The 24,425-nt window shown below is 43.7% G+C and overlaps 2 protein-coding genes and 1 long non-coding RNA gene across 4 annotated transcripts in view; 1 reads left to right on the top strand and 2 right to left on the bottom strand.

Annotated features, from left to right (window-relative positions):
* Window positions 1-13,704, bottom strand: part of PI4K2B (phosphatidylinositol 4-kinase type 2 beta) — a 28,416-nt gene extending 14,712 nt beyond the window's left edge. Inside the window, exons 1-4 of the mRNA XM_070756961.1 lie at window positions 13,324-13,704; window positions 11,507-11,664; window positions 5,594-5,794; window positions 610-741 (exon numbers count right to left, since the gene is read on the bottom strand). Coding sequence (XP_070613062.1) covers window positions 610-741; window positions 5,594-5,794; window positions 11,507-11,664; window positions 13,324-13,603 — 771 coding nt within the window. The 5' untranslated portion in view covers window positions 13,604-13,704. The remainder of the gene's footprint in view (window positions 1-609; window positions 742-5,593; window positions 5,795-11,506; window positions 11,665-13,323) is intronic.
* A 1,222-nt stretch (window positions 13,705-14,926) lies between these two features.
* Window positions 14,927-19,185, bottom strand: LOC139170150 (uncharacterized). Its single transcript, XR_011559573.1, has 3 exons — window positions 18,857-19,185; window positions 16,468-16,543; window positions 14,927-15,458 (listed from the first exon to the last, which is right to left on the bottom strand). It is a non-coding gene; the product is annotated as an uncharacterized lncRNA (long non-coding RNA).
* SEPSECS (Sep (O-phosphoserine) tRNA:Sec (selenocysteine) tRNA synthase) overlaps window positions 18,938-24,425 on the top strand; it is a 26,880-nt gene continuing 21,392 nt past the window's right edge. Inside the window, exons 1-3 of one of the 2 annotated variants that reach the window (XM_070756959.1) lie at window positions 18,938-19,160; window positions 21,357-21,511; window positions 22,666-22,784. In XM_070756959.1, the coding sequence (XP_070613060.1) occupies window positions 19,047-19,160; window positions 21,357-21,511; window positions 22,666-22,784 (388 nt within the window). In that variant the 5' untranslated portion in view covers window positions 18,938-19,046. Of the gene's footprint in view, window positions 19,192-21,356; window positions 21,512-22,665; window positions 22,785-24,425 lie in introns of both variants that reach the window. The other variant, XM_070756960.1, reaches the window with a different exon arrangement.

Raw genomic sequence — 24,425 nt, 5'->3', positions numbered from 1 at the left:
GTACCTGTGAATTTTCGGGAGGAGTCTACCAGAGAGCCCGACAGAACAATAGTTACACACTTAGATGCTACCCCTTTGCTACAATAGGCTTGGGCTTCGCCAGCATGGGACTTATCTGGCCTGCGGGCTGGGAGTTTAGACATTCTGCTCCCCCTCTGATCAGCTCCTCAGCTGTATTTCGGGTTGAGCATGCGCAGATGCAAAATTGAATGAGGGAGCACATGTGTTGAGTGAGCGCACATGTGCAAAACGTCGTAATGCGAACTGGTGGCAAAGGTAAGTGGAACCCAGACCTCAGCCTGATCACATAGTTTCGTAGCGAAGCACGGGTATCCTACTACTAGTAGGAATATAATTCCTTCCATTCCCCACTATCCTGTCAGAACTGAAGAAGCTTCTTAGGTGAGAGGCGAAACATCTTCAAAGGAAAATAACAAGAAAGTCCAGTTTCCTCCTGAGAAAAGCACGCTTGGGATCAGATTTAAAACTTTTCCTTATTATTTAATACTTTATTACTTACAATTTATCCCAGAGCCGGAATAGAAATAAAGAACAAAATCCCACTCCCCCATAAAATTGAAGTGGGGAATTTTTTTTTTCAGGGTTTACCTTAGGAGGTAGTCCAATTCGATGAAACTTTTTGCCAACTTTTGGCACAATTTCCAAAGCGTATTTCTTGCCTCTCGACTTGGCGCGGTCTATTGCATTGTAGTTGAACGTCTCGCTTACAAACCAGACAACCTGAAACGCAGACAGCGGAATCACGTTTAACGTTTTCGGGGTGACACTGTATACTCACTGTATCCGCCTCTTTGTTAAGCTGCACGACCGTTCATTTAGTGCCCAAAGTTAAAGATGGCACGGAAAAAAGTGACTTGTGACCATTTTTCACACTTCCAATTTTGGCATCCTCCTGCGTTCAAAATTCAGACACTTGGCAAGTGGTTCATATTTACTGTATTTATTTGTGAAATTTATATGCCGCCCAGTTCCAATAGGACTCTGGGCGGCTCATAATAATAACAATAATAATTAAAAGACAGTATAGAACAGTGATGGCAAAACTTTTTCCCCTCGGGTGCCAAAAGAGCTTGCCTGCATGTTATCTTTTTTTTGTTTTAAATATTTTTATTGAATATATACATTAAAAACAGGGTACAGAAAAGCAAAAGGGATATATCTAATGTACATTCTAACATTTATAATTTACTTATATAGTACACGTATGTGGGGAGAGAGAAAAGAAGAAAGGTAGGGGGTTGGGGAAGAAGGGAAGGAGATATAAGGGGAAGGGGGATAGGAAATTGGAGCAAAAGAGGAGTAGTAAGAAGAGAAGGCCAGCGTTAGAGCTGGAGCTTTCATGCTTTGCGGCCTGTGGTTTAAGCACATAGGTGGTGTAGATTTCCCTAAAGTTTTATCCATATGTTTTTGATGTAATTGTTAGTGCCAATACGTATCAGTGGTTGCCTGCGTGTTATCATGCATGTGTGAGTGCCCACACCCATAATTCAATGCCTGGAGAGAGCGAAAAGAGCTTCCCCCAGCCAGGAGTCCCTCTGGAGGCTGGAAACGGTCTGTTTCCCAACGTCTGGTGGGTGCAGTAGGCTGGCGTTTCGCCTTCCCCAGGCCCCAAAGACTTCCCTGGAGCTGGTGGAGGGTAAAAAACGCCCTCCCCCACCCTCTGGAGGCTCTCTGGAAGCCAAAGATGCCCTCCCAGAGCCTCTGTGCGAGCCAAAAATCAGCTGGCCGGCACACAAATGTATGTTGGAACTGAACTACGGCAACGGCTTACATGTCAGCAGATGTTTCCACCTGCCAGCTTTGGCACCCCAGCCATAGGTTCGCCATCACTGCTATAGAAAATGTGAGATTACAATAACAACAGTAAAAACAATTTAAAAAGTGCATTAATAACTCTTAAAAACCATTTAAGATGGTTGCAGCGTCCTGGGGTCACGTGTTTCCCCTTTTGTGACCGTCCGACAAGCAAAAGTCAAGGGGGGGGGGAGTCAGATTCACTTAACAACCGGGTTACTAACTTCACCGCAATGATCTGCTTAACAGCTGCAGCAAGAAAGGTCGTAAAGTGGGGGAAGACCCACTTAACGAACGTGTCACGTAGCAACAGAAATCTTAGGCTCAATTGTGGCCATAACTTGAGGACTCCTGTATTTCATTATTTATTTATTTATTCATTTATTTTGATTTGATTTGATTTGATTTGATTTGTATGCCACCCCTCTCTGAAGGCTCGGGGCGGCTCACAGCATATAATATAAAACAATAAATGCAAAGACAAATCTAATTAATTAAAACTACATAACCTAAAATCCCAATATATTAAAAATCAATCATACAAATTCAGATCACAACTATACAGCGCTTTTATTGGACAGGGGGCTAAGATCTAATGGCCCCAAGCCTGGTGACATAACTGAGTCTTTAAGACTCTTGCGGAAGGCGAGGAGAGTGGGGGCAGTGTGAATCTCTGGGGGAAGCTGATTCCAGAGGGCCGGGGCCCCCACAGAGAAGGCTCTTCTCCCTCAGGCCGCGCCAAGCGACATTGTCTGTTTGATGGGACCTGGGGAAGGCCAACACTGTGGGACCTCATTGGTTGCTGGGATTCATACGGAAGATTCATTTTACCTTCTAAGTAATAAACAAAGATCAAAATATTTATCTCAGAGGTCGGAGAATCAATGGGGGCAACTGGGTGATTTCCTTTGAGATGACTTTGGCTACAGTTGCTTGCTTGCATTCCAGCAACGTTTTTATTACGCCAGTTTGGGACAATTACAGCAAGGAAATTGCAAGCTGTTGCAAAAAGGAGGAGTGAAAAAGTGTACAGTAAAGGGAGGTCGGCAGCTCTGTGTCTACAGCAGTGTATCGATAAAATGTACGCAACATTCCAATTCGACCTCCCAGGCCAAAAAAAGGGGGAAAAACCCTCCCCACATAAGCTAATTTTCACGCCCCAAGCTGACATCCCCATCAAATTCCACCAAACTCCCACTGAGATCAATATTTATTTATTTATTTATTTTATTTATTAGATTTGTATGTCGCCCTTCTCCGTAGACTAGGGGCGGCTCACAACAATAACAAAAACAATGTAAGAACAAATCTAATAATTTAAAAAACACTAAAACCCCCATTATTAAAAGCAAACACACACACAAACATACCATGTATAAACTGTATAGGCCCGGGGGAGATGTCTCAGTTCCCCCATGCCTGACAGCAGAGATGGGTCTTAAGAACTTTACGAAAGGCAAGGAGGGTGGGGGCAGTTCTGATCTCTGGGGGGAGCTGGTTCCAGAGGGTCGGGGCCGCCACAGAGAAGGCTCTTTTCCTGGGTCCTGCCAAACGACATTGTTTAGTCGACGGGACCCAGAGAAGGCCAACTCTGTGGGACCTAACCGGTCGCTGGGATTCGTGCGGCAGAAGCCGGTCCCGGAGATATTCTGGTCCGGTGCCATGAAGGGCTTTATAAGTGATAACCAACACTTTGAATTGTGACCGGAAATTGATCGGCAACCAATGCAGACTGCGGAGTGTTGGTGTAACATGGGCATACCTTGGGAAGCCCATGACTGCTCTCGCAGCTGCATTCTGCACGATCCGAAGTTTCCGAACACTTTTCAACATGAGCCAGCCATGGGCAGCAGCAGCCAAAAAAGCCAACACAATCCTAAATTGCATGAACAGAGGGATCCAATCGAGTTCAAGGGAGGTACTAACACCACTCCACAAAGCCTTAGTAAGACCACGCCTAAAGTACTGCATCCATGTTTGGTTACCACATCATAGAAAAGATGCTGAAACTCTAGAAAAAGTATAGAGGAGAGCAACCAGGATGATTTCACAAAATAAGAAATATTTCATAAGAGGAGTCCTTCACTCCTCTTCCCTACCTACTCCGCCAGACTTGAAATTCTTCTATTAAGACTACTTACAACTCCATCGTCTCCGTTCCGACTTACCTATAGTTCATAAAGTCATATACCAAAATGTCCTTCCAGTTGGTGACTACTTCACCTTCAACCGCAACAACACATGAGCACGTAACAGATTTAAACTAAATGTCAACCTCTCCAAACTCAACTGGAGAAAATACGACTTCAGCAATAGAGTGATCAGCACCTGGAATGCTCTACCTGACTCTGTGGTCTCTTCCCCAAACCACAAAACCTTTAACCTTAGACTGTCTACAATTGACCTCTCCTCCTTTCTAAGAGGTCTGTAAGGGATGTGCATAAGTGCATCATTGGGCCTATCATCCCAGCGACCAGTCATGTCCCACAGAGTTGGCCTTCTCCGGATCCCGTCGACTAAACAATGTCATCTGGCGGGACTCAGGGGAAGAGCCTTCTCTGTGGCAGCCCCGACCCTCTGGAACCAGCTCCCCCCAGAGATTAGGATTGCCCCCACCCTCCTTGCCTTTCATAAACTTCTTAAAACCCACCTCTGCCATCAGGCATGGGGGAACTGAGACATCTTCCCCAGGCCTATATATAGTTTATGTATGGTATGTTGTGTGCATGTTTTTTTAAATTATGGGGTTTTAACTTTGTAATATTAGATTTGTATTGTACATTGTTTTCTATTGCTGCTGTGAGCCGCCCTGAGTCTGCGGAGAGGGGCGGCATACAAATTTAATAATAATTAATAATTAATAATAATAATAATAATAATAATAATAATAATAATCCCTATCCTACTTTTCTATTGTCTTCTATCATTCCTTTTTATCATTCCTTTTCTAATGTTTTATTTATACAAATTACCATCCTATAACCACACCACAACCCATATAAATATAATTTATAATTTATACAAATTACCATCCCCGCACTCGCACCACAACCCATATAAATATAAATAAATTAATAAAATTAAAAGATTAGGAGACTGGAGGCTAAAACACACGATGAACTATTGCAGGAACTGGGCATAGCTAAACTAGTGAAGAGAGGACCAGGGGAGACATGATAGTAGTGTTCCAATATTTGAGGGGCTGCCACAGAGAGGAGGGGGGGGTTGGGGTCAAGCTATTCTCCCAAGCACCCAAAGGCCAGACAAGGAATAATGGATGGAAGCTGATCAAGGAGAGATTCAACCTGGAAATAAGGAGAATTTTTTCTGACAGTGGGAACAATCAACCCATGGAACAGAAATTGCCTTCAAAAGTTGTGGGGACTCCATCACTGGAGACTTTCAAGAAGAGAGTGGACTGCCCTGTGTCAGAAATGGTGGGAGGTTGGACTAGATGACCCAAAAGGTCCCTTTCAACTCTGTTAATCTGTTAATCCCAAACGTCAAAACTATTCTCCCAGTCTGAAAACTAGTTTTAAAAGTTTTAATTTTACTGGGTTTTTTTTTTACAGTTTTAGGCAGAAATCTTTTTCTTCACGCTGAATTAATTTGTCTGTCCGTCCGTCCGTCCGTCCGTCCGTCCATCCATCCATCCATCCATCCATCCATCCATCCATCCATCCATCTATCTATCTATCTATCTATCTATCTATCTATCTATTTATTGGATTTGTATGCCACCCCTCTCCGTAGAATTTATGTTGCAAACCACTCTTACCTTTGTTTTAGGTACCACTCCTAATCCTAGTTTGCTGTCCACAAGGTAGGCACCAGCTTCGGAGAGATATCCCTGATTCGGAACAAGACAGCCTCTGCCAAAGCAGCAAGGGCAGCAGATTTTGTGGAAATATTTGGTCCATTTTGGGTTGAGGTGACCGTAAGGCTCTTCCGATTTGGGTTTAAACACTCCAATACTTTTCTAAAGGAGAAGGAGGAAGAAAAGGAAGAATGAATAAGGAATCGTAAAGAAAGGAATCCAAAAAAAGTGTGCTTGTTTGCTCGAACATAGAAATAGTTTACAAAAACATATATTTTAAATTTTTTTCATAGTTTTCTAAATAACTTAAGGTAGCAAATAATACCTAACGCTTCTTTCTCCTGGTCACAATTGATATTAACAATTGCAGTGATTCAGTTCAGAATCCCGAGATGTTAAAAGTTATGGAAATTCAAAATACAAATCGCGCATCAAAATACATATAAAGGGTTCTCTTTTTTTTTTTTTGCAACTTCATCTTCCAAAACAAATACATACAGCATTTAAACCATAGTCACAATAAGGCATGTTTTATTTATACCCTATCCATTAGCCGAATAAATAGCACTCCAAAAATAAATCAAAAATTCGATACGGTGCTGTTGTTTCGGAGTTGCCATTGATTTCCGATAGAAAGAAAAGAGGACGAGGCAGCTACTGTGCAGTCCTGACTTTGAACAATAAAACTAGCAATGTTTTGACTCTCACAGCAATGAGATTTAAAAGACCAGGCACACAACAAACCTGTGATGGCAAAACTTTTTTGACTCGGGGGCCAAAAGCGTGCGTATGCATGTGATAGCATGTGCTGGCGTGCCCACACCTATAAAGCAATGCCTTTCCCCTATGTGCATGCTCACAAACCCCCATGCTACACCCCGCACTCGCACCACAGCCCATGGGCTGCCCCCTCCCACGCATGCGCAAAGGCTTCATTGAAGTCTCTGGACTTCAGAAACGAACTTCCAGTTGGCCTATTGGGCCATTTTTCACCATCACCAGGGTTTAAGCGGCTTTATTGAAGCCTGGGGAGAGCGAAAATGCAGAAAAGAAGGCTGTAAGTCATCTGCCCAGCACACACATGGGTACTGGAGCAGATATGGCTCCACATGCTACCTGTGGCACCCATGCCATAGGTTCAGCATCATTGCAATAAACCATTAGTATACCTCTGGCAAGAGTTTTACTTGCCCTCAAATGCAATCGTTGCATATTCTCCAAATGTTACTATAATATTGACTCTAAGAGTGTCACTAAAATTAAGGGTAATGTAGAACATAAGAAGAGCCATGCTGAATCGGGCCAAAGCCCATCGAGTCCAACATTCGGTGTCCCACAGACGCCCCCCAATTGTCCATGGGTATCTTAGAAACATAGAAGATTGACAGCAGAAAAAGACCTCTAGTCTGCCCTTATACTATTTCCTGTATTTTATCTTAGGATGGATCTATGTTTATCCCAGGCATGTTTAAATTCGGGCACTGTGGATTTGCCAACCACGTCTGTTGGAAGTTTGCTCCAAGCATCTACTACTCTTTCAGTAAAATAATATTTTCTCACGTTGCTTCTGATCTTTCCCCCAACTAATCTCAGATTGTGACCCCTTGAGCAGAAAGAGAAGGCAAAACCCTCCCTCCTTTCCTTTGACCCCCAATAAATGGGACCCGAGGGAAACCTGCCTGCCTCAACCAACATAGAGGCGGCACTTGGACATCCGTTTCAATAATCACCTATGATACACTTGGCCTCCATGAATCTGTCTTATCCTGCCTTGAAGCTATCCAGGCTGACAGCTGTCATGACCCCTTCTGGAAGGGAATTCCATAAACCAGGGACCCCCTTGTCCTAGTATTGGGTGATAGAGAAAAGAATTTTTCTCTATCCACCTTTTCTATCCCAAGCATGATATTATACACTTCAATCAAGTCACCCCTTCAATGCCGTCTTTCAGGGCTGAAGAGACCGAGGCGTTGCAACCTGGTTTCATAAGGGAGGGGCTCCGTTTCCTTGATCACTCTTGTTGTCCTTTTTTACCTCTTTTCCTGTATATTCTGCTATATGCAATACTGACAGACTAAAATTTTAAAAAACCAACAACGATGGGCTGAAGACGAGAGACTGCATGGTAAGCCATGATAAACAAGAGCAGGTTTCACTGGTTATGCTATTACAAGGTGATGTTTTAGTGCCAATCGATGGCTGGTGTGGGGCCAGAGGCACGGAAATAAGCCAAGCTTGTATAATAAAATTCTGAACCAATTTGTCTTCTTTAATAATGCATGGCTTTAAGAGGAGAAGGTGGAGACATTGATCTGAAATTTAAAATGGGATTAAAATGGCAAAGAAAACTGTTGATTTCTCTGAAGTCAGAGACTTCAAGGCCCAGTTGTTAATAAAAGGATTTCATTAGCAGTTGGCTTTGTTTTCGTGCCAGGATTCATTATATGGACAATTATTTCCAATTTAGCTCGCTTATTTCCTCTCCTCTGTCTCCTATATATCATAACCTCTGCAGCCATATTCAATTACTTGTCTGGTTCATGTTTACTTCCTAGTAAAGAAGGGTATCACTGCAAAAACCTAGGCAAAATTGCTGCTGTAGAACTACGGTATATTTATAAAGCAAGAGAATTGTTATGGGACAAAAATGAGACTCTTCTTACAATTTGTCATGAAGTCTTTCCAAATAATATTAAATTGAGAAATGTTGAAAAATAAGAAATAAGGAAAGAGTTAATGAACTCCATCTGTATAGTCTGGAGGACAGAAGGAAAAGGGGGGACATGATCGAAACATTTAAATAGGTGAAAGGGTTAAATAAGGTTCAGGAGGGAAGTGTTTTTAATAGGAAAGTGAACACAAGAACAAAGGGGCACAATCTGAGGTTAGTTGGGGGAAAGATCAGAAGCAACGTGAGAAAATATTATTTGACGGAAAGAGTAGTAGATGCTTGGAACAAACTCCCAGCAGATGTGGTTGGTAACTCCACAGGAACTGAATTGAAACATGCCTGGGATAAACATAGATCCATTCTAAGATAAAATACAGGAAATAATATAAGGGCAGACTAGATGGACCAGGAGGTCTTTTTCTGCCGTCAATCTTTTATGTTTCTATGTTGACCCGATAAGCTCCATATATATATACAACAAAAAAGTGAACATTTTAGTTAATTAACCATGGCTAAAAATCCCAGGGTCCCTCAGTCCATGCCGTTTAGCATTAGGCACAAAATAGAATTATGGTTTAGGTTTAGGTTAGGTTTATTGGATTTATATGCCGCCCCTCTCCGCAAACTCGGGGCGGCTCACAACAATAATAAAAAAACAGTACAGTACACAATACCAAATCCAATGCCCACCCATCCAGATTCCAATTGAAATTAATAATCTCATAAAAAAAAAAAAAAAAAAAAAACAGTATATATAAAAAACAGGCACACAGTCAATCAATCAACAAAACAACATGGGCAAGGGGGAGGTGTTTTAGTTCCCCCATGCCTGACGGCAAAGGTGGGTCTTAAGGAGTTTACGAAAGGCAGGGAGGGTGGGGGCAATCCTAATCTCAGGGGGGAGCTGGTTCCAGAGGGTCGGGGCCCCCACAGAGAAGGCTCTTCCCCTGGGTCCCGCCAGACGACATTGTTTAGTCGACGGGACCCGGAGAAGGCCAACTCTGTGGGACCTAACCGGTCGCTGGGATTCGTGCGGCAGGAGGCGGTCCCGAAGATATTCTGGTCCGGTGCCATGAAGGGCTTTATAGGTCATAACCAACACTTTGAATTGTGACCGGAAACTGATCGGCAGCCAATGCAGACTGCGGAGTGTTGGAGTGATATGGGCATACTTGGAGAAGCCCATAATTGCTCTCGCAGCTGCATTCTGCACGGTCTGAAGTTTCCGAACATTTTTCAAAGGTAGCCCCATGTAGAGAGCGTTACAGTAGTCGAGCCTCGAGGTGATGAGGGCATGAGTGACTGTGAGCAATGACTCCCGGTCCAAATAGGGCCGCAACTGGCGCACCAGGCGAACCTGGGCAAACGCCCCCCTCGCCACAGCTGAAAGGTGTTTTTCTAATGTGAGCTGTGGATCGAGGAGGACGCCCAAGTTGCGGACCCTCTCTGAGGGGGTCAATAATTCCCCCCCCAGGGTAATGGACGGACAGATAGAATTGTCCTTGGGAGGCAAGACCCACAGCCACTCCGTCTTGTCTGGGTTGAGTTTGAATTATGCATTTGTTATTCTCCTAACAGCAAGCTATAAGGCAAATACCTATTTCTGGATATTGAGAGAGAACAAACGCAGGGATACCAACGTGTCCACAATGCTCAACCGATTGTGGATTTGCTCAAATCTGATTAGCAGCCCTGCTGGCAAGACAGAGCATTAGAAAGTGCTAATAAGCTGCAAGGAAAGGACTCTCCAGTATCACTGTATGCAGATATGTTTAACCTTGACTCAAAACCGTAGAAATGGTGGTAGACTTTAGGAGAAACCCTCCCATCCTATCCCCTCTCACAATACCAGACAACACAGTATCAACTATAGAGACCTTCAAACTTCTAGGCTCTATCACATCTCAAGACCTAAACTGGTCACCTGACATCAAAAACATGATCCAAAGAGCACAACGAAGAATGTTCTTTCTGTGCCAACTCAGGAAGCTCAAACTGTCCAAGGAGCTGCTGATCCAGTTCTACAGAAGAATCATTGAGTCTGTCATCTGCACCTCTAGAACTGTCTGCTTTTGTTCTGCAACCCAACAAGACCGACACAGACTTCGGAGGAGAATCAGAACTGCAGAAAAAACAATTGCTGCCAACCTGCCTTCCATTGAGGACCTGCATATTGCACGAGTCAAAAAGAGGGCGGGGGAAATATTGACTGACCCATCACATCCTGGACATAAACTGTTTCAACTCCTACCCTCAAAACGTCACTATAGAGCACTGTACACCATAACAACTAGACACAAGAACAGTTTTTTTCCTAAAACGCCATCACTCTGCTAAACAAATAACTCCCTCAACACTGTCAAACCATTTACTAAGTCTGCACTACTATTACTACTAGTTTTTTCTCATCATTCCTATCTCCTCCCACTTATGACTGTATGATTGTAATTTGTTGCTTGTATCCTTAAGACTTTTTATTAAATATTGATTGTTTCCTGATTGCTGATTTGACTCCCATGACAATCATTAAGTGTTGTACCACATGATTCTTGACAAATGTATATTTTCTTTTATGTACACCGAGAGCATATGCACCAAAGACAAATTATTATTATTATTATTTATTAGATTTGTATGTCGCCCTTCTCCGTAGACTAGGGGCGGCTCACAACAATAACAAAGACAATGTAAGAACAAATCTAATAATTTAAAAAACACTAAAAACCCCATTATTAAAAGCAAGCATACACACAAACATACCATGTATAAACTGTATAGGCCCGGGGGAGATGTCTCAGTTCCCCCATGCCTGACGGCAGAGATGGGTCTTAAGAACTTTACGAAAGGCAAGGAGGGTGGGGGCAGTTCTGATCTCCGGGGGGAGCTGGTTCCAGAGGGTCGGGGCCGCCACAGAGAAGGCTCTTCTCCTGGGTCCCGCCAAACGACATTGCTCAGTCGATGGGACCTGGAGAAGTCCAACTCTGTGGGACCTAACCGGTCGCTGGGATTCGTGCGGCAGAAAGCGGTCTCGGAGATATTCTGGTCCGATGCCATGAAGGGCTTTATAGGTCATAACCAATACCAATTCCTTGTGTGTCTAATTACACTTGGCCATTAAAGAATAAAGAATTCTACTACGGAAATCCCCCCCCCCCAAACTATTCCATAAACCCCCAAAGAACCCCAGAGCCGAGGGCACTCACTCTCTTAGAGTCTTTGACAAAGTAGCTTCCGCTGGAACCTTGAGAGATTCTTTCCGGGAAGACTTCGCTTTCGATGGCTTGTTCCGCTTGTAGCATGACTTCAGCAAATTCGGGATCGTCCACAAACAGATTCATCTCTGCAATGCTTCCGACATTTCCTGTGTGAATTGCAACAATCATTTCAAGTTTAGCGCCGTCAGCCAATATTTTTTTTCCTTTCCTCCCGCAGTTCATCTCTCAATAACACTGGCTTACTTCTTACCGGTAGTAGGGAAAAATATACAGGGGACACGAACAGAAATGCTAAAATAATATGTACAGGACTGTGCAGATGCTATATTTGCATAATACAGCTACGCTGTTGGAAATCTGACACGACAACTGTTGGAATTACTGAGGGCTGGTCCTGATAGGCACAATTGTGCAGCACGCGGAACGAATCACATCAGACTCAGATAGGCGGCCATTAATATTGAATGCGGCACAGAGATAGAAACATAGAAGATTGACGGCAGAAAAAGACCTCATGGTCCATCGATGCCCTTCTGCTATTTCTTGTATTTTACCTTAGGATGGATATATGTTTAGCCCAGGCGTGTTTAAATTCATTTACCGGTTGGGAAACGCTGCTCCAGACTATACAGATTGAGTTCATGGAGTCTTTCCTGATAAGTTTTATGCTTAAGACCTTCCACCATTTTTGTAGCCCGTCTTTGGACCCGTTCAATTTTTGTCAATATCTTTTTGTAGGTGAGGTCTTCAGAACTGGACGCAGTATTCCAAATGTGGTCTCACCAGCACTCTATACAGCGGGATCACAATCTCCCTCATCCTGCTTGCTGTAACTATGCTGCCAAGCATTCTACTTGCTTTCCCTACCGCCCGACCACGCTGCTCACCCATTTGGAGACAGTCAGAAATCACTACCCCTAAATCCTTCTCTTCTGAAGTTTTTGCTAACACAGAACTGCCAATACAATACTTCGATTGAGGATTCCTTTTGCCCAAGTGCATTATTTTACATTTGTAAACATTAAACTGCAGTTTCCATTGCTTTAACCACTTATCTAGTAAGGCTAAATCATTTGCATATTACAGACACCTCTAGGAATATCAACCCTATTGCACACATTAGAGTCAATGGCAAATAGGCAAACCTTCCCTACCAAACCTTCCCCTATGTCATTCACAAAGATATTAAAAAGAAGAGGACCCAGAACAGACCCTTGTGGCACACACCACAATATATTCTAACCAGGCTCTGCTCAGAATACTCGCCATTAACAACGAACGGTCGTAAAGTGAGGACTGTCTCTACTGAAACGTTGACCACCGTGACCACAAGGACGCCACTGTGGTCACAAGGATGAAAAGCAAGCCAGGTCCCCTTTTTCAGGGCTGCTGTCACTCCCAGCTGTCACTAAACGAACGGTCGTAAGTCGAGGACTACCTGCACTGGCCGTGGGGGAGGCTGCAATGATCGTGTTAAGCGGGAAAATAACGGCCTCGACTCCTCCCTCCCCCCGTTTTTTTTAGCGCCCTTGAAATTTCAAGGGCGAAACACTTAAATATGTTAAAGGGTTAAATAAACGAGGCGGTCGTAAGTCGAGGACCGATCGCACTTCCGAGAGCGCCAAGAGGGGCCAGCAGGAGCGTCTCCCGCCCGCCCACGTCCCCTTCCCTTCTCCGGGCAGGTGCGTCGCTTCTTCACGCGGCCCCGAGCATCCCACGTGTGGCCACGCCTTCTCTCTCCTCCGCGCAGGCGCGTCAACCGTCTCCTCAGGCGTCAACTTCGCCTCAGCTGCGCCTTAGCTCACCTGTCCCCTCACGGGGCCTCCGGCCCCAGCCCGCCGCCGCCGCCGCGCCCAGCAGCGGCTCCGACTCCTCGTCGTCGCCTTCCTCCTCCTCCTCTTCCGACTCCTCGCAGGCCGCCTCGAGCGGCTCCCGGGAGGCTAGGAGGCGAACGGCGCCGCCGGGAGCGGTCGGCGCCGCCCGTCCGGAAACCGCCACGGCCGGCGGTTCTGTCTCTAATTGCAGCAGGTCCTCGTCCGCGTCTTCCTCCACTTCCGGGGAAAGCGCCGAGCCGGCCTCCGCCATGGGGGCTCGCGGAGGCAACGGCCGGTTCTCGAGCGTCGGATGGCTGGAGGGCGCATGCGCCTCGGGAGAGGGCGGAGGGGTGAGGGAGGAGCCTCGCGCCTGCGCGTAGAGAGGCTTAGGGAGATCCATACCAGGGAGCTGGGCCAAGCAGGGGGCCGGGCTTGATTTCCAGCTCCGCCCTTCACTTTTTCCTCGCGTGTAGCTGGAAGGGCAAATGTACAGTACAGTACAGTAAAATACAGTAAAGGTCATTATGCCGGTAGTCCTTGACTTACGACCATAAGGGTCTATGGGGGGGGTATATTTTTTTTATTTTTCTCCACCTATAAAAATACAAAGACAACAACAATGCTTAACATAAAATATACACTTGGGGGAAAAATAAATGGAACGCTTAACACTACATAACTCCAAGTAATAAATCAAACTTCTCTGAAATCAAACTGTCCACTTAGGAAGCAGCACTGATTGACAATCAATTTCACATGCTGTTGTCCACATTCAACTTTGTATTCAGTGAGAATATTTCATTCATTCAGATCTAGGATGTGTTCTTTGAGTGTTCCCTTTATTTTTTTTTGAGCAGTCTAAACTTATTTATTTATTTTATTTACTTTATTAATTCGATTTGTATGCCGCCCTTCTCCGAGGACTCGGGGTGGCTCAGAGCACATAATATAACAATGCCCCACAAAGGCAAATTAATTAAATTTAAAATTATAGTTTAAAAAGTCCAATATATTATGTGTCAAACATCAGAGATTTCTCTCCACTTTAGAATAAGACATTAGATCAATATGAACATAATAACATCTCTTATGTCTAATATCTTCCAGGGTGTCCAGCAAACCTGGGAAATCAGGGAAATTGGTGGTTCCGGAAATATCAGGGAATTATTGGGGAATTTATGAAAAAAGCGGAATAAATCAGGGAAAAATGTAACTGAGTCATTTGAATTTTGTTAATATAGGATGCTGTGAATGTCATAATGGTCATAAGTTATCTTTTTTCACTGCCCTTGTCAATTTGAATAGTCACTAAATGAACTGTTGTAAACCGAGGACCACCTGTAGTGACTTTTCTAGGTACATCCTTCAATATAAAGTATCTGAAAGCCCAGCAACCATTTTTAATCATTATGAATGAGGAAGTCCTTCAGGTATCCTTGAAGAAATGCACAAACACCCTCCTCTTTCCTTATCAACAGTCTGAGTAACTCAACATTGAAAATGTCACAGAGAGGAGGGGGTCCGCCTATTCTCCAAAGCATCCAAATGCAGGGCAAGAAGCAACCAGTGGAAATGAATACGATAGAATAGAGTAGAATAGAATTCTTTATTGGCCAAGTGTGATTGGACACGCAAGTTTGGTGCAGATGCTCTCATTGTTTATAAAAGAAAATAACCATTTGTCAAGAATCAGAAGGTACAACACTTAATGATTGTCATAGGGGTCAAACAAGCAATCAGGAAACAATATAAATTGTAGGGATATAAGTAACGAATTACAGGCATACACTCATAAGTGGTAGGAGATGGGTGATAGGAACGATTAAAAGACTAATAGTAATGCAGCCATAGTGAATAGTTAGACAGTGGTGCGGGAATTGTTTAGCAGAGCAATGGCGTTTGGGGGAAAACTGTTCTTGTATCTAGTAGTCTTGGTGTGCAGTGTTCTATAGCGTCATTTTGAGGGTAGGAGTTGAAACAATTTATGGTACATCCAGGATGTGAAGGGTCAGTAAATACTTTCACGGCCCTCTTTTTGACTCGTGCAGTCTACAGGTCCTCAATGGAAGGCAGGTTGGCAGCCATTTTGTTTTCTGCAGTTCTAATCCGAGAGAAACAACCTAGAACTAAGGAGAAATTGCCTAACACTGAGAACAATTATCCAATTACTAAGAAGAAATTCCCTGATGGTTTAAACAATTAATCTGTACAGATGTTTGTTTGTTTGTTTATTTATTTTTATTGATTGATTGATTGATTGATTGGATTTGTATGCCGCCCCTATCCGGAGACTCAGGGCGCCTAACAGCAATAACAAGACAGCATACAATAATAATCCAATACTAAAAACAATTAAAAACCCATTATTATAAAAAACAAACATACATAAAGACATACCATGCATAAAATTGTAAGGGCCTAGGCGGAAAGAGTATCTCAATTCGCCCATGCCTGGTGGCAGAGGTGGGTTTTAAGTAGCTTACGAAAGGCAAGGAGGGTGGGGGCAATTCTAATCTCTGGGGGGAGTTGGTTCCAGAGGGCCGGGGCCGCCACAGAGAAGGCTCTTCCCCTGGGTCCCGCCAAGCGGCATTGTTGCCTCCAGAAGTTGTGAATGCTCCAACACTGGAATTTTTAAAGAAGATGTTGGATAACCATTTGTCTGAAGTGGTCTAGGGCAGGAATGTCAAACTCGTAATAACGTGCCAACCCTCGTCTGGGATTTTGTGCCCGAGCAGGGGCTGTTAGAAGACCTCCAAGGTCGTAACCAGTGGAAGCTGCCAGTGCCCCGTCACAGGAAGTTTTCAAAAAAAGACTGCACAGCCACTTGTCTGGAATGATACAAGTAGTCTTCAACTGACAACAGTTCACTTAGTGACAGGTTCAAAGTTACAGTGGCGCTGAAGAAAGTGAGGGACGACCAATTTTCACACTTAATGACCGTTGCAGCATCCCCCTGGTCATTTGATCACAATTCAGACATCATTGGGGCAAATCAGATTCACTTAACAAGTGTTACTAGCTCAACAACTGCAATGATTCGCTCAACAACCGTGGCAAGAAAAGTTGTAAAATGGGGCAAGACTCACTAAGCAACGTAAAGTTTGGGCTCAGTTATTGCCATAAATTGAAGACTACCTGTAAGGGTCTCCTGCTGGAACGGGGGTTTGGATAGAAGACCTCCAAGGTCCCTTCCAATTCTTTATTTTATATCCTGAAAAAAAATATTGCTGCTTCTAAAGGTTAAAGAGCATAAACAATCGATAAAAATACAAAATAAAGCGAATTGTCCACCCAATCACAATCCAGCTTTCTGATGGTCCTACATAAATTCTTTTATGGCTTTAATGCCAAGCTAAGCAGAATAAAATGAGTGCCATTAAATAGGGCTGTTTGTTCTTGAGAAATAGTGCCAACCTTGACATTGTTTTAACCTCGGAGGGACACTTCCTGAATTTCCTGCCTGCCTTGTTTTGAGGCAGAATATTTTCTGATGAAATATTTTGCAAAGCCTTGGTCATTGGGGAAAGAAAAATCGAGGGGGGGGGGGGAGGGTGTTTTCAACTGGGCCCATCTGCATTTTCTTAAAAGGCCCCTGGAGCCAACATGGATTTAAAAGCATACAGTACTTGCAAATACTAGTGCCAGATGCCTTCTCCCACTTCTAAATAAGAGACTGCTACACTGAATAAATCAATTTTTTTTAACCAGCGTTTCTGTGGACGTGATGTGGCTTGGTGGGCGTGGCAGGGGAAGGATATTGCAAAACTCCCAATTTCTACCCCAATTTCTGGGGCCAGACAAAGGTGGTATTTGCCGGTTCTCCAGACTACTCAAAATTTCTGCTACCTGCTGGATTTCACCCCTGCTCTATTGATAAATAAAAACGAGATAAAAATACTAGATTTCACTAATTTTATATTACCAATATGGATTCATACTGTTTATACATTTATTTAATTTCAGATGCATTTCAGACTAACATTTCGTTTGTACATGGGTGGTTATTATCAGGCCCTGCTGCTTCTATACTATTTTTTATATTCTACTTTACACTCTATTTTCTATTCTATTTTATTCTATCCAATTCCATTCCATTCAATATTCTATTCTATTTTCTACATTCTATTCTACTTTACACTCTATTTTCTATTCTATTCGTCACCTGGTAGTGGGAGAAATAGCATTTTACAATGTAGAATGGAAACCAATTTCTATGTTATAAATTGGTGCCCTCTTGTGTTTCTAAAATTCAGAAGTCTTCCAAACACTTTTTAATCAGCCTTAATTTTTCGTTCAAGAGAATACAGCTAGTGGTGGACAGTAGGACTATATACCAAGTTAGAATCAAGGTGGTGGTGGGGAAATCCTATATATTTGTTCATATTGCCTTTTCCTATCAACTAACAAGATGACTATTTCCCAATCAATTTTCATGTTCTTATCAATTGGGTAGGGGGAAGTTACTGTATAGCAATAGCACTTAGACTTAGACTTCACAGTGCTTTGCAGCCCTCTCTAAGCAGTTTAGAGAGTCAGACTCTTGCTGCCAACAATCTGAGTCCTCATTTTACCCACCTCAGGAGGATGGAAGGCTGAGTCAATCTTGAGCTGGGTAGGATTGAGCTTCAACCTTGGTTGGTTAACATTGAACTGCTGGCAACTGGCAGAATTAGCCTGCAACGCTGCCTTCTAACCACTCCACCACCAGGGCTTTCTACGCATTATAGAACAACTATAATATTTTTGTCCTTATTGTATTAAGCAAACAATGCAGCCCACTGAGAACTGCATACCCAGCTCCCATTAGGTTGCATACACTGAGAACTGCATACCCAGCTCCCATTAGGTTGCAGCTTATGTGCTTTATAAAAAGGCAAAGAAAAGCCCCTAATTTTATTTTTTTCGCTTTCTTCTCCGTATCTTCATGATGTTCAGCCCAAGAAAGAGCTCCGAGATCTTCAAAAGGCTATATAGCCTCAGTTAGGAGTTGGGCTTAAGGAAACGAAGGAGGACTGATGGGCTGTGAATTTACTTTGGACCAAGGCAGGGGTAGGCAAAGTTGGCTCTTCTATGACTTGTGGACTTCAATTCCCAGAATTCCTGAGCCAATCTTTCTAGCTGAGGAATTCTGGGAGTTGAAGTCCAGCTGTCATAGAAGAGCCAACTTTGCCTACCCCTGGACCAAGGCAATCCCAGAGCATTCAAGTGGGGACAAAGGACAAATGACAGGTGGCTAATAACGTCTTCTGCTACAGCTCTTGCACAAAGCACGGAAATATGCCTCTTGTCAGCTTATTGGGACATAAGCAGTTTGAAATGGATTTTTTCTTTAAAAAAAGGGACAGAGGAAAGCAAGCTCTTTTTTTTCTAAGGGCACCCACTGGTCTCTAGTTGATTTGCTACTGCCTTTTCATAGGATTTCTTTTTTTCCCCATTTCCCCATTTTATTTATTTATTTATTACTTAGATTTGTATGCCGCCCCTCTCCGAAGACTCGGGGCGGCTCACAACATTTTGGGCTTACAGCCTGAGTATCGCCTGGTGGTCTCCCATCTCAGTCCCACTCCACTAAATTGAGCTTCATCCTCCCAGCCTGCAGAGGACGCGCGCCGCCTTCACCGCCGCGTCGCCCGGAGGGGTGGAGTTACCCGCCAGGTGTCGACTGCGCCTGCGCACCCGCCTCGCCTCCCGCTGCCGCTCGCTCGTCGCCCGTCATGAACTCGGAGAATTTCCAGGCCGGCGAGAGGCTGGTGAATGCGGCCTACGTGCGGCAGGGTTGGCAAGGCCGCCGCGCCCACGAGCTGAGAGTGCGGACGCTGCTGGAACAGGTGCCGCTCGCCCCGACCTGTTGGGAAAGAGGTGGGCGGGGTTTCGGAGGGAGCCCCGCCCCCGGGCTGGTTAGACACGCCCCCCGTGGGAGGAAGGAGCTTAGATCCAGCGGCCGCCTTTCTTTAATTGGCGCTTTTTATGACGTGTAGACTTCAACTCCCAGAATTCCTCAGCCCGCATATCCCTTGAAGTCATTAAAAGCGCCGTAGTTTTCCCACTCCTGGTGGCTCAGGAATTTTGGGAATTGAAGTCCACAAGTCATGAAAGGTCCATAGTTCCACCCCATCCCCACTGGACCCAGGAATTCTGGAAGTTGAAGTCCATAAGTTTAGCTCCTAGTCTGGGCCAGTCAATTCTTAGATGGGAGGCCACCAGGAGAGCCTGGATTTTTATTTTCACCTTTTTGCTTTCTAGGCCCCTCTTGGGAAATAGCTCGCAAGCTTAAACTATGGTTTAAGCCAGTATACTGGTTGATATTATACATTAGAAGGACAAATTGATAGACTAATTTTTGATTGAATACAATTAATTACTATTGATTGATTGATTGGATTTATATCCAATTATATTATATCTAGTATAGTTAGGTGGATGTTTAAAATGAGAGAGAATGGAAATAGCTCAAGTAGTAAAAAGGTTTTTGTAATTTGCCACAAATGATATTAGTTTACGTACATTTGGAAATTTTACTTTGTTATTTATATAGGTTGGTATTATATATTAGAAGGATAAATTGATAAGGGTGATAGGCTAATTTTTTGGCTGAATTACCAGATTGAAAGGCGGATATCTAAAAATTAGAGAGAAGGGAAATAGTTTAAATGAACAAAAAAATGCCATGATTGTTTACTGTGGTATACTGTATACGACATCGGTTTGAGTGTATTTGGAAATTTTATTATGTTGAGATTTGAAGAATTAAATGACTTGGAATGATATCAATAAAATAATGAAGATTAATACGAGAAGCATAATGATAGTTTAAGAATATTATAGAAATGAGTATTGCTTTCTACCAGGCATGGAGCATTTGGTCATGATAAATTAGGAGGGGGGATGAATGATGAAGACAAAGATTTAAAAAGGAGAATAAGCAAATATGCCTTAAAATTAAAGGGCATGAGAAAGAATAGGTACCTTTGTAAATTTATTTATTTATTTATTTATTTATTTATTTCTACGTAAACTTGGGGCGGCTCACAACAACAATAAAACAATGACAAATCTAATAATTTAAAAACATTTAAAAAACCGTTATTAAAGCAGACATACACACAAACATACCATACATAAATTGTATAGGCCCGGGGGAGATGTCTCAATTCCCCTATGCCTGACGGCAGGTTTTAAGGAGTTTACGAAAGGCAAGGAGGGTGGGGGCAGTTCTAATCTCTGGGGGGAGCTGGTTCCAGAGAGCTGGGGCCACCACAGAGAAGGCTTTTCCCCTGGGACCAGCCAAACGACATTGTTTAGTCGACGGGACCCGGAGAAGGCCAACTCTGTGGGGCCTAATTGGTCGCTGGGATTCGTGCGGCAGAAGGTGGTCCCGGAGATATTCTGGTCCGATGCCATGAAGAGCTTTATAGGTCATAACCAACACTTTGAATTGTGACCGGAAATTGATCGGCAACCAATGCAGACTGCGGAGTGTTGGTGTAACATGGGCATACCTTGGGAAGCCCATGATTGCTCTTGCAGCTGCATTCTGCACGATCTGAAGTTTCCAAACACTTTTCAAAGGTAGCCCCATGTAGAGGGCGTTACAGTAGTCAAACCTCGAGGTGATGAGGGCACGAGTGACTGTGAGCAGTGAGTCCCAGTCCAGATAGGGCCGCAACTGGTACACCAGGTGAACCTGGGCAAACGTCCAGGTTAATTGGGGGGGGGGGGGGGGAACTGCTTGAAATTAATTGGTAGATAAAAATAAAAATATAAATCTAGTTTGTCATTTCAAAAAATCCTTTCTTAGCAAGCACCTAGAAACCAAGAAGAACATATGTGCCAAGTTTCAAGTTTGTAGGCTTTACATGATGATTGAGTGGTATTTGGCTTTTTGATAGATAGATAGATAGATAGATAGATAGATGGATGGATGGATGGATGGATGGATGGATGGATGGATGGATGGATGGATGGATGGAGAGAGAGAGAGAGAGAGAGATTATTATTATGCTGTTATTGTTTTTTTCCTGAAGGGCAAATGTCCCGAAGATGGATGGGATGAAAGCACAATTGAACTCTTCCTTCATGAACTTGCAATTATGGATAGCAATAATTTCCTGGGCAATTGCGGTGTGGGTGAGCGAGAAGGAAGAGTTGCGTCCCAAATAGTGGCTCGGAGACATTACAGGTAAAAAGGTGGTTTGTTTTACCTGGAGTTTTGTTTGATACATTGACACTTAAAGCTTGCAAATGTATGTAGGATGTGTATCAGAGCGTGTTAATATAAGGCAACTGGCAGTTGGAACAGAGTTCTTTTCAAGTGGGGAGGGGGAGTAGAATGTCTAAACTCCCAGCCCATTTGACGCCTTTTCTTGCCGCAGTTGTTAAGTGAATCAAAGCCATTGGTAACTTAGTAACCAATGAACTTTCATTCATTCATATCTAGGATATGTTATTTGAGTGTTCCCTTTATTATTTTTTAGCAGTATATATATGCCATATGTGTACATACATATTACACTCAGGCACAGAAAAATATACATTATCTACTATATAAACTGTATGTGTATGTACACACACGAACAGAGACACACAGTTCTTCCAAAATTGTACACATCCAACCTCATTTACTGCAATAGGAAAAACATATCCAGAGTCCAGAAGGGAAAAAAAGGGGGGGGAAATCATTTTTTTTTCTACTGGTTCTGCATATCTGACCAAAAAAAATTACTGGTTCTGCGTACCTGACCGAACCTGTAGGAATCCATCACTGGCCCAGTTCAAACCAGAGATTCTCTTTAAGAGCGACATAGAAATGCTTTAAGTTCTCCCTTGAATATTATGAAACTTGGAATAAATTGTATAATTGGTTGGAAAATGAAATAAAAACAATGTGATATAGTGTGAAAGAACATATAAAAATTGGAAACATGTAAATATAAATAACATATGGAAATAGCACATATAAATATAAATACTGTATAACATAAATAACATATATAAATAACAACAGTAGATTGTAGAAATGACATAACATCGATCTGTGTAAAATTACTGTGATGTTTTTAATTATGTCATTTCTACAATCTACTGTTGTTATTTATATTTACGCTCTTTAAAAAAAGAAGAAATGCTTTAAATAAATATTTTTTTTAAAAAAAATGGAATAAAATTCCAATCTGTTGGGACCTATTTGTACTTTTCACCTACAATTTCCCCCAAGAGGAATTTGCTCCTTCGTTGCCGAGATTTCCCAAATCCGCTCCTTTAAGTCTTCCCAATTTTAAAACCGGGATTTTTTTCCTGCCTCCCCTAGTTTCACCAATATTGTTTGATTCCCAGGTTGATTCACGGGATCGGAAGGTCAGGAGACATCGCTGCGGTCCAGCCCAAAGCGGCCGGCTCCAGCCTCTTGAATAAACTGACTAATTCGGTGGTCTTGGATATTTTAAAGCTGGCCGGTAAGTACGGAGCAATATATGGTGAAGTATATTTATTTATTTATTTATTTATTTATTACTTAGATTTGTATGCCGCCCCTCTCCGAAGACTCGGGGCGGCTCACAACATGTAAAAACAAATCATAAGCAATCAGACAAATTTAAAATATTTAAATATTTAAAAAACCCCATATGCTAACAGTCACACACACAGACATACCATGCATAAATTAAACGTGCCCAGGGGGAGATGTTTCAGTTCCCCCATGCCTGACGGCAAAGGTGGGTTTTAAGGAGTTTACGGAAGGCAGGAAGAGTAGGGGCAGTTCTAATCTCTGGGGGGAGTTGGTTCCAGAGGGCCGGGGCCGCCACAGAGAAGGCTCTTCCCCTGGGGCCCGCCAACCGACATTGTTTAGTTGACGGGACCCGGAGAAGGCCCACTCTGTGGGACCTAATCGGTCGCTGGGATTCGTGCGGCAGGAGGCGGTCTCGGAGGTATTCTGGTCCGATGCCATGAAGGGCTTTAAAGGTCATAACCAACACTTTGAATTGTGACCGGAAATTGATCGGCAACCAATGCAATATACTATACTGTTGTAAAGGTATTTGCTGTAGAATACGAGAATATATTATACTGCTGTGTGTGTAATAGTATATGGACCTGGTGTGTGCGAATTAGAGAAGATAATTCAATAGGAAGATAATTTAATAGGAAAGTGAACACAAGAACAAAGGGACAGAATCTGAAGATAGTTGGGGGAAAGATCAAAAGCAACGTGAGAAAATATTATTTTACTGAAAGAGTAGTAGATCCTTGGAACAAACTTCCAGCAGACGTGGGTTGGTAAATCCACAGTAACTGAATTTAAACATGCCTGGGATAAACATAGATCCATCCTAAGATAAAATACAGAAAATAGTATAAGGGCAGACTAGATGGACCATGAGGTCTTTTTCTGCCGTCAGTCTTCTATGTTTCTATGTTTCTATAATATGATATGGACCTGCTGTGTGAGAATTAGAGATGTACAGTGATCCCCCGGTTATTGCGTCCCCGACCATTGCGAACGGGCTACATCGCGATTTTTCAACCCGGAAGTAAAAACACCATCTGCGCATGCGCGCCCTTTTTCCTATGGCCACGCATGCGTAGATGGTGTTCCCCGCCGGGCAGATCAGCTGCTGGGCGGCTTCCCTGGGTTTTCCCCCTCTTGCTGGCGGGAGGGCGAGAAGCCCCCCCCCAGCACCCGCTCGCCCGCCCTTCGCCCGCCCTTCGCCCGGCCACCCGCCATTTGCTCGCTGCTCGCCCGGCCACCCGGGTTCGTTTGGCTTCGGGACTCAGTTGGGAAGCGGCACGGGTGTTTTAAAAGGTCTCCGCCGGCATGGGGGGCTTCTTAGCACCCCCCCAAACCCGGGTTGGGGGTTCGGGGGGGGTGGTAGGAAGCCCCCCATGCCGGCGGAGACCTTTTAAAACACCCGTGCCGCTTCCCAGCTGAGTCCTCAAGCCAAGCGCAGAAGTTAGCCTTGAATCCCTTTGAATCCCGCCGCTTCTGCTGGATACGGGCGATGGGGGGGCGAGCTGCCACAGCCCCTGGCTTCCGCGCCGCTCGTCCCACCCACCGCCCGTATCCAGCAGAAGCTGCTGGATTCAAAGTGCTGGGG

This window comes from Erythrolamprus reginae, chromosome 7 (assembly GCF_031021105.1).
Source record: "Erythrolamprus reginae isolate rEryReg1 chromosome 7, rEryReg1.hap1, whole genome shotgun sequence".
Taxonomy (NCBI): domain Eukaryota; kingdom Metazoa; phylum Chordata; class Lepidosauria; order Squamata; family Dipsadidae; genus Erythrolamprus; species Erythrolamprus reginae.
Note: the sequence above shows the minus strand (reverse complement) of the source record. Positions and strands in the feature narration are given on the sequence as shown.